The 17257-nt window shown below is 40.1% G+C and overlaps 1 protein-coding gene and 1 long non-coding RNA gene across 10 annotated transcripts in view; both read left to right on the top strand.

The window, feature by feature from the left end:
* Positions 1-17011, top strand: part of AHCYL2 (adenosylhomocysteinase like 2) — a 169363-nt gene extending 152352 nt beyond the window's left edge. For all 9 annotated transcript variants that reach the window (XM_086690493.1, XM_086690483.1, XM_086690530.1 and 6 more), the window contains 6 exons: positions 3418-3512; positions 10109-10207; positions 11877-11945; positions 12048-12126; positions 13382-13502; positions 13925-17011. In XM_086690493.1, the coding sequence (XP_086546619.1) occupies positions 3418-3512; positions 10109-10207; positions 11877-11945; positions 12048-12126; positions 13382-13502; positions 13925-13931 (470 nt within the window). In that variant the 3' untranslated portion in view covers positions 13932-17011. The remainder of the gene's footprint in view (positions 1-3417; positions 3513-10108; positions 10208-11876; positions 11946-12047; positions 12127-13381; positions 13503-13924) is intronic.
* On the top strand, positions 3519-6832 carry LOC147583065 (uncharacterized). The gene is made up of 2 exons (XR_015245031.1): positions 3519-3753; positions 3878-6832. It is a non-coding gene; the product is annotated as an uncharacterized LOC147583065 (long non-coding RNA).
* Positions 17012-17257: the final 246 nt, after the last annotated feature.

Raw genomic sequence — 17257 nt, 5'->3', positions numbered from 1 at the left:
GCAGTTCAAGCTCCGTGTTGGGCTCTGTGCTGACAGCTCAGAGCCTGGAGCCTGCTTCCGATTCTGTGTCTACCTCTCTCTGCCCCTCCCCCACTTGTAATATGTCTCTCTCTCTCTCTCTCTCAAAAATAAATAAAACCTTTTAAAAAATTAAAAAATAAAAAAGACAAAAGCCAGATACAGGGGCATCTAGGTGGCTTAGTCAGTTAAGTGTCCAACTCTTGATTTCAGCTCAGGTCTTGATCTCACATCGTGAGATCGAGCCTCTTGTTGGGCTCTGCACTGACAGCAAGGAGCCTGCTTGGGATTCTTTCCCTCCCTCTCTCTCTGCACCTCCCCTGCTCGCTTGCTCTCTCTCAAAATAAACAAATAAACATTTAAAAAATAATAATTAAAGAAATAAAAGCCAGATACAGGTGTCTATCTGTAGAGTCAATCTTTCACATTCTTCCTACCTCTTTAGAGCTCTGACCAAAAGTATAGGTCATCTAGGTCATCCCTGGAAGAAAGTTTCTCTCCATCCCTTTTAACTGTTCTATATCTCCATCCGTCCTCAACTACCAAGGGGATGACTAGAGATAAGTTTTATTTGGGCAGCCGGATCTTAAATTTGTACATTTGATTTTTTATTTTACCTTCAAAACTAATGTGTATTTCTCTCTAGTCTCTATAATTAAAGCAGGCCTAAAACAAAATTCAGTTAGAGAAAGTAGGAAAGATAGTTGTATTAATTCCCAAAGAGGCTGGGGCGCCTGGGTGGCGCAGTCGGTTAGGCGTCCGACTTCAGCCAGGTCACGATCTCGCGGTCCGTGAGTTCGAGCCCCGCGTCAGGCTCTGGGCTGATGGCTCGGAGCCTGGAGCCTGTTTCCGATTCTGTGTCTCCCTCTCTCTCTGCCCCTCCCCCGTTCATGCTCTGTCTCTCTCTGTCCCAAAAATAAATAAACGTTGAAAAAAAAAATTTAAAAAAAAAAAAAAAAAATTCCCAAAGAGGTAGATTGGAGTTTTAGAGAGGAATATGCAGAAATGGCTAGTTTCCTTGGACTGGGATACTTACTTTCTCTTTATCATAGGACCATAAACTGCTAGAATACTGGTTTTTATTTGTAATTATATTTTAGAGGAGGAAAATCAGAATATTTAAGAATGAAAATATATTTGTACCCTCAGGGTGAGATGGGGGCAGAGAAGAGGGACCATAAGAAACTGTTCTTGCTTCATATCAATCCCCTCATGTCTTTTTTTTAATAGCTTTATTGAGATGTGATTCACATATCATACATTTCATCCATTTAAAGTGTATAATTCAGTATTTTCTAGCAAATTCACAGGGTCATACAACCATCACAACAATCTAATTTTTTTATTGAGATATAATTCATATACCATACAATTACAGTTTTAAAGTATACAGTTCAGTGGGTTTTAGTGAAATTGTACAATATCTGATTCCAGAAACTTTTCATCACCCACAAAGAAACTCCACACCATTAGCAGTCAGTGCTCATTCTTTCCTCTACCTCTGCCTGGCCCTAAGCAACCATTAATTTTCCTGTTTCTATAGATTTGGCTATTCTAGACATTTCATATCCATAGAATCCTACAGTATGTGGTCTTTTGTAACTGGCTTTTTTCACTTAGCATAGTGTTCTAAAGTTTCATCCATATGGTAATATGTGTTGATATTTCCTTCCTTTTTCTTGCTGAATTATATTTCATTTTAAGGATATACCACACTTTATTTATTGGTTGATGGACACTTGGGATGTTTTCGCTTTTTAGCTATTTTGAATAATGTTGCTATTATGAACATTGTGCATAGTGTTTTTCTGTTAACATGTTTTCCGTCCTTATGAATATATATACCTGCCTACATATACCTTGGGATCGCTGGAATGTATGATAACTCTACTTTTAATATTTTGAGGAATTGCAAGCTTTTTAAAATAGACAGCACCATTTTACAATCCAGCAAGAATGTGTGGGGGTTACGATTTCTCAACATCCTTGCCAATGCTATTATTGTCTATTGTTTTTATTATAGCTATCCTAGTGGGTGTGAAATGGTGTTTCGCTGTGGTTTTGGTTTTTAAAGATTTTTATTTCCAAGTAATCTCTACTCCCAATATGGCGCCCCAACTCACAACCCCAGGATCAAGAGTCACACGCTCCACTGACTGAACCAGCTAGGAGCCCCTCATTGTGGTTTTGATTTGCATTTCCCTAGTGACTAATAATGTTGAACATTTTTTTTTAATGTTTTATTTATTTTTGAGAGAGAGACAGAGCATGAGCAAGGGAGGGGCAGAGAGAGAGGGAGACATAGAAGCAGGCTCCAGGCTCTGAGCTGTCAGCACAGAGCCCAATGTGGGGCTCAAACTCACAAACTGTGAAATCACGATCTGAGCCAAAGTTGGACACTTAACCGACTGAGCCACCCAGGTGCCCCAATGGTGAACATCTTTTCATGTACACATTAGCACATCTTCTTTTGTACTTCTGCTTTTGAGAAATGTCTACTCCGGTCCTTTGCTCATTTAAAAATATTTTTTTTAATTATGTTTATTTATTTATTTATTTATTTATTTATTTATTTATTTACTTTTTTTTGAGAGAGAGAGAGAGAAAGCATGCCAGAGAGGGGCAGAGAGAGGAGAGAGAAATCCCAAGCAAGCTCCACACTGTCAGCACAGAGCCCAGTGCAGGGCTTGAACTCACATACTGTGAGATCATGACCTGAGCAGAAATCAGCAGTTGGACACTTAACTGACTGAGCCACCCAGGCACCTCCCTTTGCTCATTTTTAAATTGGGTTATTTGTCTTTTAAGTAAGGAGTTGTAAGGGTTCTTTATAAATTTTGGATACAAATCTCTTATCAGTTATATGATTTGTAAATATTTTGTTCCATTTATTTGTTTGTAAATAAATATCCCAAAATATGGGTTGTCTTTTCATTTTCTTGGTGGGGTTTGCAGCACAAGTTTATTTTTTCTTTGGTTGCCTCTGCTTTAGGGGTTATAGCTAGGAAAACCATTGCCTAACCCAAATTCACAAAGATGTATTCTTATGTTCTGCTAAGAGTTTTTTTTAATGTTTATGTATTTATTTTGAGAGAGAGAGGAGAGAGCTCACGCGCATGTATCAGCAGGGGGAGGGCAGGGAGGGAGATAGAGAATCCCAGGCAAGCTCCGTGCTATTGGTGCAGAGGCTGATGTGGGGCTCAATCTCACAAACTGTGAGATCATGACCTGAGATGAAATCAAGAGTCAGACGCTTAATCAACTGAGCCACCCAGGCGCTCCCTGCTAAGAGTTTTATAGTTTTAGCTGTTGTGTTTGGTCAGGTGAAATTTCACATATGGTGTGAGGTAGGGGTCCAACTTTATTTCTTTTCGTGTGGATCTCTCTTCTGTTTTTAAGGTAACAAGAATGTGGTAACCAGAGAGCACTTGGACCGTATGAAGAATAGCTGCATCGTTTGTAACATGGGACATTCCAACACAGAGATTGATGTGGTAAGATTAAGTAACTCATTATTGAGGCCTTTTTTTTTCTCTCCTTCCCAAGAAACATAAACAGGAAGAAGAAAGGGAAGAGTCACCAGCCATCCTAAACATGACTGTCCTAGCAGAGCTGTCCACAGTCTGTTCACTTACTAGCCCTGTGACCTATGCTTGTGGATACTATAAAGCTTCTTCATCTCAATCATTTCAAATGATTATTTTCTTCCACCCCAGCTTGATACCTACTTACACTGTAAGCCATTTTGGTTCTCTAATTTGATTATATTCACCCTCAAATTATCCAATCCAACATAACACTTGGTCCTACCAAGTTGCCCAAGTAATAGTTAATAGAAGTGTTATTTATTTCTTTTCAGACTTACCAAAGTATCTCTCAGTGTGACTTGCACTCTGGTTTTAAATTTTTATGGCATTTTTCTGGCACAACTGTATTTCTCTCTGGGTAAATGGCTCAAGCAAAGCATGCTTTCATCTCCCCTGAGGGCTGCTCTGATTGAGCTCCAGCATTGCCAGGTAAGGATCAGTTGATATATTGAGAGCCTGTTGGATAATATCTATTTTAAATGATTTCTCTTTTTAACTTGTGCTCTATTCTTCTGTTATTAAAAATAGCTGGAAATACTGAAGCCTATTTCTGCCCTTAAGGTTTCTGAGTGGCATGGCTCCATTACTCTGTTTTATCATCATAATATTTTGCTCATAAAGAGTCATTTCTTTTTTTCTTTTTTTTTTTTTTAACGTTTATTTATTATTGAGAGACAGAGAGAGACAGAGCATGAGCAGGAGAGGGGCAGAGAGAGGGAAGACACTGACCCGAGCTGTCAGTACGGAGCCCGATGCGGGGCTCAAACCCACAAACCGTGAGATTATGACCTGAGCTGAAGTCGGACGCTTAACCGACTGAGCCACCCAGGTGCCCCAAAAGAGTAATTTATTTTTTCAATATTGAAATTTAAATATTGAATGGGTTTTTTTCTTTTGTTAAGTTTCACTTATATGCCATACTCCCTTTTACTAAATAGTCAAAGATATTAATATTTCTAAAACTGTCTAGCACATGATTGTCCTTTTCTGGATTAACCTGCTTATAGAGCCCCCAGATGGGAAAAGGCTTAAGGGAAGTAGTCATGCTCTGAACTCTAAAAAGAAATCTTCTGAGTAAGGGAAGGGAGAAGGAATTTTCTCTCCTAAACGCTCAAGTGCTTAAATAAAAACAATTCCAAATGCAATCATATAATTTTGACATTTTTACTTAATCTTATTTCATCCTCTTGACAATCCCACAAGGCATTATTCTAATCCCTGATTTTCATTTGGGACTCTAAGAACTTAAGTCCATTGTTGTCATATACATTGATTCAAAAATTAAATTGGAGCCCAAAATTCAGTTTTTTTTAATTCTAGTCCAGTTTTTGTTTTATTTTGTTTTGTTTTCCTGTACATTGTATGTAGTATTACCTCCTCATGATTTCTAGGTTAACTTCAAATTGTGACGGTAATCCCTCTTCTAAAGGCAATCCAGACATAAGTAATCTTGCAGGATAAACGCCAAGAAACTCTACCTTCAGGCATAAATATTTATTGTGTGATTGCTATATGCCAGGTGCTATTCTAGATGCTTGGAGTCAGTGAACAAAACAGGCAAAGATTCTTGCCCTCAGAGAGCGTATTACATTTTAAAGGATAAAAAAGACAATAAACATAGTTCATGTAGTATGTTAGAAGACAAAAGCACATGGAAAAAAGAAAAAGTGGAGTATAGTAAGAGGAATCAGGAGTGCCAGGTTGTAATTTTAAAGAGTGGGATCAAGGTATAACCCTCATTAAAAAGGTGATGTTTGAGCAGACTTGAAGGAATTAGCAAGGTGGACTTTTAGGTGAAGAACATTTTAAGAACAGCCAGAGCAAATGCCCTGAGGCAGGAATATGCCTAGTCTGTTTGAGGATCAACAATGAGGCCAATGTGGTTGAGATAAATGAGCATGGGGCAGGGAAAAGTAGATGAGGTCAGAAAGAAGGGGCCGGATCTTACAGAGCCTCACAGGCCATTGTAAGAACTCCTGATTATATTCTGAGAGAAATAGGGTGCCATTATAGGATTTGTAATAATCTGACTTTTAAAAAAGGCTCACCCTGGCTGTTGTGTTGATACTGGACCTAGTTTTGTATGTATTGCTAGGTAGCCTCTAATATCTGGCACTGACACTAGCCAAGGGCCATGCCTCAATTCTCTTTGTGCTCTTCTTAGCAGAAGGTATATGACTAAACTAAATGGTCCAGAAAGGGACAGGCTCAGAAGGACTTTGGAAAAGTTAAATTACTCAACCTTTGATGGTAGTGTCCTGGGCATATAAAATGAAATTTAAGGAAATGGCAAACTCATCTAATTGAAATCAAAATGTTCATTCACAATTTAATTTGTATTGAATAATATGAATTGAATAATTTCTCTGCTCTGTGTTGAGTATTTACTGGCTGAAGAAACAGTGAACAATATTCCTGCTCTCGTGGTACTTATATTCTAGCGTGGGATACAGACAATCAACAGATAGTTTTGTCAGTTAGTGCCTCGTATGGAAGAAAAACAGCAAAGTGAGGCCATTGAAGATGCTATTTTAGTTAAGGTGATCAAGGAAGGTCTCTTTGAGGAGATAACATTTGAACAAAAACCTGAATGAATGGAAGGAACAAGGTATCTGAACATTCTATTCAGAGAGAATGGTGAGTAAAAAGATGCTGAGTTAGAAACGTGCTTTATGTTTGGGGAACAGGAAAAAGGCCATCATGGCAGGAACAGGATAGGCAAAGGATGAGAATAAGAGGCAGCTGAAGGAGGGCAGTGGGTTATGTAGGCCTTTGTAGGCCACAATAAGGACCTCAGATTTTATTCTGGGTATAGTGGAAGCCATTGGAAGCCATTCCAGCGGCACCTAGCTGACTCCGTCAGTAGAGCGTGTGAGTCTTGATCTTGGGGTTGTGAGTTCAAGCCCCATGTTAGACGTAAAGGTTACTTAAAAAAAAGGTGGGGGTGGAAGCATTCCAATTGGAAAGTTTTAACCAGGTAACTGAAAAAAATATGACTTGTTTTAACAGTATACTCTGACTGTGGTATAAAGAAAACACTTCTGGGGCGCCTGGATGGCTCAGTCGGTTAAGCATCCAACTTCGGCTCAGGTCATGATCTCACGGTTCGTGGGTTCGAGCCCTGCGTCGGGCTCTGTGCTGACAGCTCGGAGCCTGGAGCCTGCTTCGGATTCTGTGTCTCCCTCTCTGTCTGCCCCTCCCCTGCCCACGCTCTGTCTCTCTCTGTCTCTCAAAAATAAATAAATGTAAAAAAAAAATTTTTAAAGAAAACACTTCTGGAGCTTGAGTAGTGGTAGGGACAATAGAGGCTCTTTCAGTATTTCCAGTTATGAGAGAAAGTGGGAGCTCAGATGACATGGGTAAGCAATGAAGGTAATATATTGTGAACGTAGGACCAGTGGGACTTGCTAAATGGCTTGGGTGCAGAGAGTGGAAAAAAGAGGAGAATCTCTATAAGTAATCTCAGTGAAACTGCAAAGGAGAATGATTCAGTAAATTTTACCCAGATATTTTTAGCAATCAAAAATGTAAGTGTTTTGTTTTGTTTTGTTTTGTTTTGTTTTGTTTTTAGGAATTTATAGTTTTACCTAACCTAGAGATGTTGACTGCTGTGTTTCTTGGAAGGAATAGCTCATCAAAAGAGTTGGACACTTAGAAAACTGCATTTTTTCCCCTGTATATTAATGCTGTGAAAACTTAGGGAACCTGTGACTGGATTGCGCTCCTAGCTGCCTTTTGGCCATGTCTTTCTTTTATGTGTTTCCTTTTCTCTTGAAAACAGACCTCCTTACCCATATACATCACATAGATGGCCTTTATGACTGTAACCTTCACACTTCAAGTGGCTAAACCATTATGTACACATGCTTTAAAAGTTTCCACCAGCAAAAGAATTAGAACCTGAGACTTGCTATTTTTGCAGCACTAGAACCACAGTTGTTTCCCTAAAAAAAATTGATGTGTACTATCCAAAATCACATAATACCAGTTTGTGCAAGCATGGTCATTCACAGTGAGATATACACCTTGTTTGGGAACATAGTCTCTGTAAGGAACCTTTTTCCTGGTAGGTTGCTAAATGACTGTAAATCAACAGAAAAGACAATTTGATGCCTTTAAGAGAAATTCATATAAAACTATGCTGGCCATAGGAAATCCTTCTTTCAAGGACTGTCACTGTCAGATAAACTTACTAGGTTGTTGGAGCTGCCCGGGCAGTGTTAGAGATCATTTAACTTAGTGTCTCTTTGAACCCTGTTTTAAACTGACCCTCAGGTCTTTTTCTTGCACCATAGCCATTCCAGTGCTCCAGCACACTGCCTCAACAAAGCATTGATCATTTTATGATGTTCATAAGAAGTGTCTCTTCCTTGATTCCACCATATCCTAAGACAGGAGACTCCTTTTATCATGGTGTCACCTCTTTACTGCCCATCCAAGATTGCTTGTCCTCTGGAAAATTATGACTGTGAGACACTAAGAACCTAAAATACTTTAAAGTTCCAACATCTCGACAAAAAAATGCTCGTGTTACCAAGGAGTATCTTTTGTCTCTTGCCCTCTATGTTGTTATTTCTAAAGGCTAAGGGATTTACTTTGTATATCCTTAACTTCCCAAAGTGGTCTGTTTGCTTAAATTCTTTTTAACTCTATTTACAGTGTTGATTTATTTAAAAAATTAATTCTAACTGTAAAGTAATACTTCCTTTTTTTTAATTTTAGAGAGAGAGAGAGAGAGAGCAAGAGCATAAGTGGGGGAGAGGGACAGAGAGAGACAGAGACAGAGACAGAGACAGAAAATCTTAAGCAGACTCCACACTCAGCATGGAGCCAGATGCAGGGCTTGATCTCACGCCTCTAAGATCATGACCTCAGCCAAAATCAAGAGTTGGACTTGAGTCACTTAGCTGACTGAGCCACCCAGGTGCCCCAATAGTTGCTTGTTTTAAAAATTCAAGCAACATAAATATGTTTAAGAAGTAAAACATTTACAAAATTGAGGTTATAGTATATTGTTCTGCAACTCTGTGTTGTCACTTAACAATAATGAGTGGTTTTCATGTTAACACATATAGATCTACTTTTTTATATAATATTTGCATAATATTCCATTGTATGAAATTATCCAGATTTACTTAGCTATTCCTTTGTTAAATTAAATTTTTTGCTAATACAGATAATACTGGATTGAACATTCTTGACACTTATATTTATGAACTTGAGCAAGTGTTTCTATAGAGCCCTAAAGGTGAAACTGATTGGTCAGAGATTAGGTACATATAAAATTTTGTTAGCTACTACCAAATTGCTCTTTCTGTTGAACCAAATTATGAAACTTGGTATTTCAAGACATTTTGTTTCCCATGTACCTAATAAATGGTACATTTATTCATTAATACAGTCCTGAATATACTGAAACAGAATTATGTTTGTCTTTCCCACTAGATTGGTAATTAAAAGATGATATAGTCCCTGTCCATAAATAGCTCACAATCTAGCAGAGGAGCCCACAGTCTTGTCTATAATAGTGTCATTTACTACATCGCCTAGAATGTAGAATGTACCCAGCAAATGAGTACTGTATAACTGAAGTGTTTCTCTGTTTGTCTGAAAACTACTGTTTGGCAGATCTTCTTAATTTTACCAGCTGAGCCAAAGGGTGGTTTTGGAATATGGACTCCCTTTCTATTTTAGGAATGGCCTATTGGAAGAAGGAAGTTGTTGTCTTAAGTCTAAACCCTGTGACTGTTATTTATTTGATTGCTGCTGTTAATAAACTTAACATTTCTTCTCTTGTTCTCCGAATACACAATATACAGAAATGGAAGGAGGGTGAGCTGTTGGGAGCTTTACTCTACCATTAAGCATTTCTCTAAAGGCTACCTCACATTTGCACTTAGGTCACAAAGCTTCTGTAACTTTAAGGTGAACCACCATCACTGAGAAGGTGGAACCTGGGATATGAGGATGTGAAGGCAGAACTTCGGGCCCCAGCATGCTATATTTAGGACAACCAGCCTTCTCTAACAAATCTCACTTAGCTCCGACCCTCCTTTTTTCTGTTTCTCTTCAGCATTTGTGTATTCAGTTTGCTTTGTATCAATTTGCACTTGTTTGCATGTTGCTTTATAAGTAATTTTAGAGGCTTTTTCCTCCTCACGTATGCATCGTTTTGTGTCCCCACCTAAAGTATGAGCTTTTTGAAGGCAGAAACCATGTCTTTGGTTTCTTTTGTATTTCCCATAGCACCTTTTACTGTGCTCAGCAGAGAGTGGGCATACAGTGTATGTTGTGGAATGACATCCTGAGTGATCCCTCCCTGGCTGGGCCTAAGATTAAATACCTTGAAATGGAACAGTCCTAACCAACCTGGGAAAGGTATTCTCCATCTGGCATGTTGGTTGCTCCTTTCAACTTGCTATTTGAAATGGCTCCCTTCAACATCTTTCCATAAAGTGGGACAAGTCGTGGCCGATGATGTACTTGCTGTGTGTGTGTTCCAGGCGAGTCTGCGGACACCAGAACTGACCTGGGAGCGAGTGAGATCCCAAGTTGACCATGTAATATGGCCTGATGGCAAGAGGATAGTATTGCTGGCAGAGGTAAGACCTAAGACTGATAAGAGAAATTCACCCCTGACAGGAAAGACTGCAATATCCACGTCCCCTCCTCCACATGTTCTCTCATTTTTTGAGCACAAGCTTAACTACTTTACCAGTGGATTTTACATCTGATTGTGAAAGGTCTTTTCATTCAGCAATTAAGAAACTATTTTGGTTCCTTACTTTTCCGCAATTATCCTGTCTCTCTGTGTCAATCTACAGGTAGCGTCAGATAATGACTCTTACTGTGGAAGAATTAGCAGATAGAGCCAATGCCACTTTGAGCGATGCCTACAAAGAGATAATGTCATTTGCGGGATGGCTTAATCAGTAAGCACAAAGCAGATATTCCTGACTGTACCTAAGACTGTTGTAGGCAAGCTCTAGGACAGTCTTTGCTGATAGATCATGCTTTTGAGTGAAATTCCTCTGAGTTGAACCAGATGTGTAGTAGGCACCCAGCTGTCTATTGGTCGTATGATTAATATTTCCCTGTCCTGACTTCTTCTGGCTCAGACTTACTCTTCACTTTCATCCCACTTAGCCTTCCGTGTCAATTTTGGCTACTTTTCCTTTCTTGAAAGCTCCTCTTCCCTAGTCTTAGATTCCTGACGGCAATATCGATGCCCGCTGTTCTTACCTTGACAGTTTCTCTTCTTCAGAGAAAGATACCAAAATAACAAGAACGATAATAATACGTTTCTTGAGGTTTGATTTTCTGTCAGTTTTCCTTCCTTTTTTTAAAATTAAGGAAACTTTTCATATGAAGATGTAAAAGATACACCATCTTCACGGAGGGACCCTTAAATTTATGCTGGAGTACCCTTACTGTTCTCTTTACCTTTTTCCACCTTATCTCACCTTCTCACATACTTTAGGGCATCTGTAAAGGGACTGGATTACTCCTTCATGAGAAAGGAGCTTGTACAGGGAAGGGATGAGCAGGTTGTTAAATATTCATTAATTGCTTTTATATCAGCCAGCTGTCTGGTGACTTATTTCTAGTTGCCCTGGGAGGTCCCATCTAGTGATTTTGGTGACAAAAGCAAGCACCATGGTTTTTGGCTACTATGTTTCAGCAAAAAAAAAGGTGGCCAAGCTTCCTAGGGAACAAAATAGGAAAGGATAGCAATCTCCAGGAGCCTCCAGCCCTTGTATTCTCTGACTCATCCACTAGAAATACAAGAATACCCTTGCATTCAGGAGAACCAAACTGCAGAAGCAGCACAGAAATCATCACAGCTTACTAAGTCCAAAGATACCTCCCCTCACAACCTGGAGAGGTTGCCCCTGGACTTGACTACATCCTTGCTTACAACAGTCTTTCAAAAGAATGCCAATGCCTCTGAAGGAGGATATTCTGTTGCAGAAAGTATGAAATTCAAGAGAAGCATACCCTTCCTTGGCATAAGCCTCAGTATCACGTGACCATCTCTATTCCTTTTTACATAATCCCAGAGATCTTTTATCCATTACCTTCATCAAATTTTCCAGAAGTTTTTAATTCCACTTAAATGTCGACCAATTCATTTCTATTTATCGAACACCTACGTTTTGTCCAGCAATGTTAGTTGGAAGTATTTGGAAAATTGCAGTTGTGTGCGTCCTTCGCTCCTCAAAGGCTAGAGACTTTGTCCTAACTCATCTGTGTCTTAACCCTTCTCTCCAGGGCCGTCTGCTGAACCTAAGCTGCTCCACAGTGCCTACATTTGTGCTCTCAATCACCGCCACTACTCAGGTAGGGCCATCAGAGCGGAAAGCAGTGGGCTGGAACGGGTCATCAGACCATCAGGGTTTCACTTGATATGGCACATCAGCATCCATCTCTCTGCTTTTCTAGGCTCTTGCCTTGATAGAGCTTTACAATGCTCCTGAGGGTCGCTATAAGCAGGATGTCTACCTGTTGCCCAAGAAAATGGGTAAGCATGCGCTCTTCCATCCCTGTCCGTTCCCAAGTAGTTCAGAGTGAGAGGCTAAATGAAGTTTGGGGCACTAAATTTCTTATGGAAAGGGGGTGGGGAAGATATCTGTGCCTTCTAAAGTAGGAGCTAGGATTCCTAGGTTTCATTACTGATTGATTTATCACATTTTCCACATGAGTTGTCCTAGTGAAGTCATTACATTTTGCTATGATTTGCCTACCTGTGAATTTCAAGGATTTTTTTCTCTTAAAGTATCTTATATGCAAGAATCTCAAAGGAGAAAAAAATCTTCCCCTAAGAAAGAGGACTCATCTTCCACCTTGTGACATCTGACTTATTCCAATTCTAGGCTGCTGCATAGCCCCTTCCAGACTTTCCTCAGACTGAGAAGACTTTTCATACTACATCTTCTAACTCTGGCCTCATTGTCAGGGCCAAAGGAAAGACTAAATAGCTTCTGTTAAGACTACTCATGCGGGTGTTTCATATAAGGGAAACATTAAACTCTTGAAAATTTAAAGAACCCGCCTCAAGCACCTGAACTGATACAGTGTGTTTACAAACTCCTGAGGCAAAGATCAGGGAATAAATCAGCTTCTGGTTTTGTTTTGCTTTAGCACTTGATGCATAGCAACTGTTAGGTGTTGACATATTTTCCCTTTAATATATCCTTTGGAAGGATATAAAAGAAATAGAACAGTCTATATTTTGGCTGAATATATAATGAAGTTAGGAAGACCAAACAAATAGTTAGAAAAATGACATAAAATTCTGAATAATATGTATTCAGGCAATAGAATATAGACAGAGCCCATAACTAAGGATACTAAAAGCAAAGCAAACAGTGTAGTATCATTCTTAGACATTCCTTTCCAGTTTCCTCGGGTGTTAGTTTTTCTGAGTCGCCCAAAGTACAGAGTTTCCCATCTTTTATTCCCTTGCTATCCCATCCTTTCTTTTAGACCCTAAGAACTATTGCTTCTTTCATGTCTCCCTTACCTTTCTGGGGAGAAGGAAAGATTCAAGGATGAAACAGCTGGTAAGAAAGAAGTGTTACAGTTTTGAAAAACACTGGGCTTGAAGCTCAAGCAACCACTCCTTAGAATTCTGGGCCGGTGAGCCAAAGTTGAGCATTTTTCTTTCAGCTCCAAGAATTAGAAGGTGTCTCCCAACTTTTTAAGGCCTAGCCTGGCGAGCACAGCCAGACAAGAGGCATGAATGTTTATACCAGGGCTTCTGTGGTCTGTTCCAGATGAGTATGTGGCGAGCCTACACCTGCCCACCTTTGATGCCCACCTGACGGAGCTGACAGATGAACAGGCCAAGTATCTGGGACTCAACAAGAATGGGCCTTTCAAGCCTAATTACTACAGGTGCCTTGGGCCCTCCCCCCCCCCCCCCCCCCCAGAAAACAGGGAAACCCGGGTAGTAAAGAGCTTTCTGCACTGAAATTGGTCTTTACAACTTTTACTACATTTACATGAACTCAGAAAAATAAACCCACTCCCCCCTCAGTACCACCCCCAAAGGACTCTTTGAGGCTTTCTCCAGACATTAAGTAGTGTTCCCTTTTCTGAATTTGCCTTTCTCCATTTCATCTTAATATTATTTTTACCTCTTTATAGAGAAATACTGGGCATTTTCACTGATGTGAAAAAGCACCACAAGTATTTACCCTCACCATCCACTCCAGAAAAGTCCCTGTCTACCTGCTGTACCTTTAGGTGGGCTCTTCATGTCCCAGCATCCTCATAAGCTGATAACATCATAGTCTCATCTTTCTTTCTCCCTCTAGGTATTAAGTTCCTGTAATTCAAGCCAGAAGAAGTTTTAAGGAATAGAACTCCAAGTCTTTTCTCCACTCCTATACAGGAAAGAACCCAGCAAGCTGCTTCTCCAATCAGCTGCTCGCCGTGCTCACCCTATATGTTAGGTTATTTATTTATTAAAACCTAGAATCCTGTGCCTGTTGCCTTGGCCCAAAGTGTGGTTACTGCCCGGAAGGCTGTGAGAGCCACAAGGGACAGGCTGAGGAAGGAAAGAAATGGGGTAATCCTTCCCAGTGCATTTTTTGCATCATTCCCCGTTGACTTGGAATCCTCAGCAATGGTCATATGTCTCTTGTCCAGGTTCAGGAGTTAGTCCAGGGATTCCAGACTCCTTGTTCCCTGGGTTTTTTAGAATAAATTTCCTGCAGCTGCCTTTCTCAGCTTTGGCCCTTCCCTAGGTTAGGCCTTTTGGAAGCTACCGAGTCAACATGGCCTAAGTTCCCAGCCTTGACCATCACTATCACTGCCTTCTTTATAGAATGACTGGGAAGGAAGGAGTATATGTTATGGCTTTGGCAAGCTACACCAAAAACTTAGCTATGCCTGTGCTAACTTGGAGTCTTCTTCCTTACCCAGGACTCCTTTCTTCCTTGAATAGTCATGTCTATTTTAACACTTTCTGGGTCCAAGAGGGATGTGCCTCCATTATTTCCTCAGCAGCTCTGGTGTTTGTCAGATATTTGTCTTGCCATCTTTCTAACCCAGCTAACCCCTGCTCAGGAAGTGGGGGCTAGCCCCAGTGGGGCCCATAGTTTTACTTGTCATTTAACTGGACAGTTTCCCAGGAAGTTCCCTCTAGACTGGCACTGTCTCAGAAAAGGAGAGAAACTCTGCTTCCTGAAATTTCCTCTTACTGCCTAAAACTGCTTTTGAAACTGAGCAAGGAAAGATGAACTTTCCAATGGATCTGGGGGGTGTAGGGCTCTGGAAGTGGGACAGGTCACTCACGCCCGCAGCTTGTCACTCTAAAGAAGCAGAATGTATTTATTTGTCTCCTGGGAAGGGCTCTGCAGCTAAACTGGGTAAGCTATACAGAGGTGACACTGTAAACTGTGTCCAAATGATTAAAGCTAGTTTGACTAGTTTCAACTTCATCAGACATTTCATTTCTTTGGCCATTGCCATTGATGAAACTGGGATCTGATGTCTCTACGATTTAGCCTGTGGTTTTTCTTCTCTGCTGGGATATATTTTTATGTTCTTGCCTCTTCCATCTTAAGACTCTATAATTCAGAGGTAGTTTCTTGAGTAACTCCAACATTACAAAAAACTAGTAATGCAAGCAGCCTGAAATTTTATGTCCCACGTAAGAGTTGGATACCTTTTGGAGACTGACATGTTGGTCTTAAGGGTTTCACTGGGACCAGACTTGTTCTAAGAGTTAAAGTCTGGAGTGGCCCTAGAAATCTTGAATGAAATGAGTCCCTTTCCCCCGCTGACAACTTTCTTTAACACTCTCATGTTTGTTGGTTTGTTTTCCCCCCTTTTTTTTTTTCCTACCCTGGTCTGCCTCATAGTCTCAAGACCAAGGTAACTCAAGGAAACACCACCAGACCACCCAGGATCACTATAACCTTCCCACCCTGATTCTCCTCACCTACCTCCACTTTGTTCAACTTCCCCTGGCGTTCATATATACTTTCAGAGCTAGTCTGGAAGTGACCTTCCTTTTGGAGGTAGAGAGGTGGCCTTTGGATAAATGGCTGTTTGCTTCATTAAATAGTATGCAGTCTCAGCCTAGAGAGTCTGGTTCCTCAGAGGCTTTATGTCTTAGCACATACCGGAAAAGTGCCACATATATGGCTATATTCTTTCATGAGGAAGATTGTAAATGCTGAAAATTCTACTAGACCTCTCAGTTCTTCCTTTTGCCTACCCAGTTCTGAGTTTTGTATTAATTGCATCTCTTTTGTATTAGTTAACTGGATACAGGTCTTTGTAACTTTTACCAAGGGCAGATTCCATTAGGTAGATATCTGGACTCTAGCCTGTTATGTTCATAAGCCAAAAACCATAACTTGCTGTTTCTCAGTAAAGCCGAGTTTTCTAGGGAGCAGTATTACTTAGTTACTGATCCTGACAGAGCACACCCTGCCTTGTTATAGTGAAGAGACCCATTCCAAATAAAAAAGGAGCCACCTTTGGGCCTCTAAGTTTGATTGCCAGTGTTGCTGCCCATGGTGAGATATTTGCCTCTGAGTTTCAGATGACCCCCTTTCCTTTCTCTCTAGGGACCCCATGTCATCAACCATTAAGAAGAAGGAGGCCCAGGCCTCCTGAGTATTTGGGTTCTACCTTAGTGTTGGAATTTGGTCATTATTCCCTCTACCCTTGGAATCAGAGAACAAAATGTGTCTTCTTCCCTCAAGCTCTCACCTTAGATGCATTCAGGTATCTGGAAGCATAGGAAAGAAGACGAATTATCTGTTTGTATATGGCCCTGGCTGGTGGAGATACTTAGCATTTTTTCTGCAATGAATTTCTGCTAGTTTTCAAGGTCTCATTTGCCTTCTTAATGGAAATTCAGGGTTTTTGTTTTTTGTTTTTTGTTTTCCTCGTTAAAAAAAGAAAAAAGGTATCTGGTCTACCTTCTGTCTGCCCTCCTACCTCCTCAACCTACCCTCCCATATGAGCACGGCTCCCCATGGCCACATACTCCTGCAAAGCTTTTTTGCTGCTTGGCTTTTCTCTGAACAGATCTGAAATTGCTGCTCCTGTGGTTTTCTCAAAATTAACCTTGTCATGGTTTTAAAAAAAAGAAATCAAAATGCATTGTTGCATTAAGCTTTTTTAATAAAGGAAATTATGGAAAGAAAATAGGCAACACCAGCAAATTATATGTAGAGAATAAACTAAACTATATATATATAATATATATATATTATATATATAATCATCTAGTTCTCATTTTCATCTTACTGAAAGGAAATAAAACCTCTAAGGATCACCGTTTCTGAGAGGATCTTGGAAATCTTTATGTCTAAGTGATTGTATTAGATCAGCAATAATGACTATGTAATCTCAAAACATAAATAAAATATTCTTAAAATGGATTCTTATCTTGAGAGTATTGCTTGCTTCTGTGAACTAGGAATTCAAGAGATGAGTGACGTTTCTTGGCAACAGGCTGGAGAGCCTACTGCAGGGCAAAGATGTGAAAAGTTGAAGTGGTTAACAATAGCATATTTGAATGGCCTTAGCCTTGGGTCCCTTATTCCATGGTAGGCCATTCCACTAATATCTTTCCCCCAACCCACACCCTGCTATGTGTGTAAAGAACCTGCTTTCTCAGAACCATC

Source organism: Puma concolor, chromosome A2 (genome assembly GCF_028749965.1).
Source record: "Puma concolor isolate L17-30 chromosome A2, mPumCon1.1.hap2, whole genome shotgun sequence".
Lineage (NCBI taxonomy): Eukaryota > Metazoa > Chordata > Mammalia > Carnivora > Felidae > Puma > Puma concolor.
This window is presented reverse-complemented; position numbering and strand designations above follow the sequence as displayed.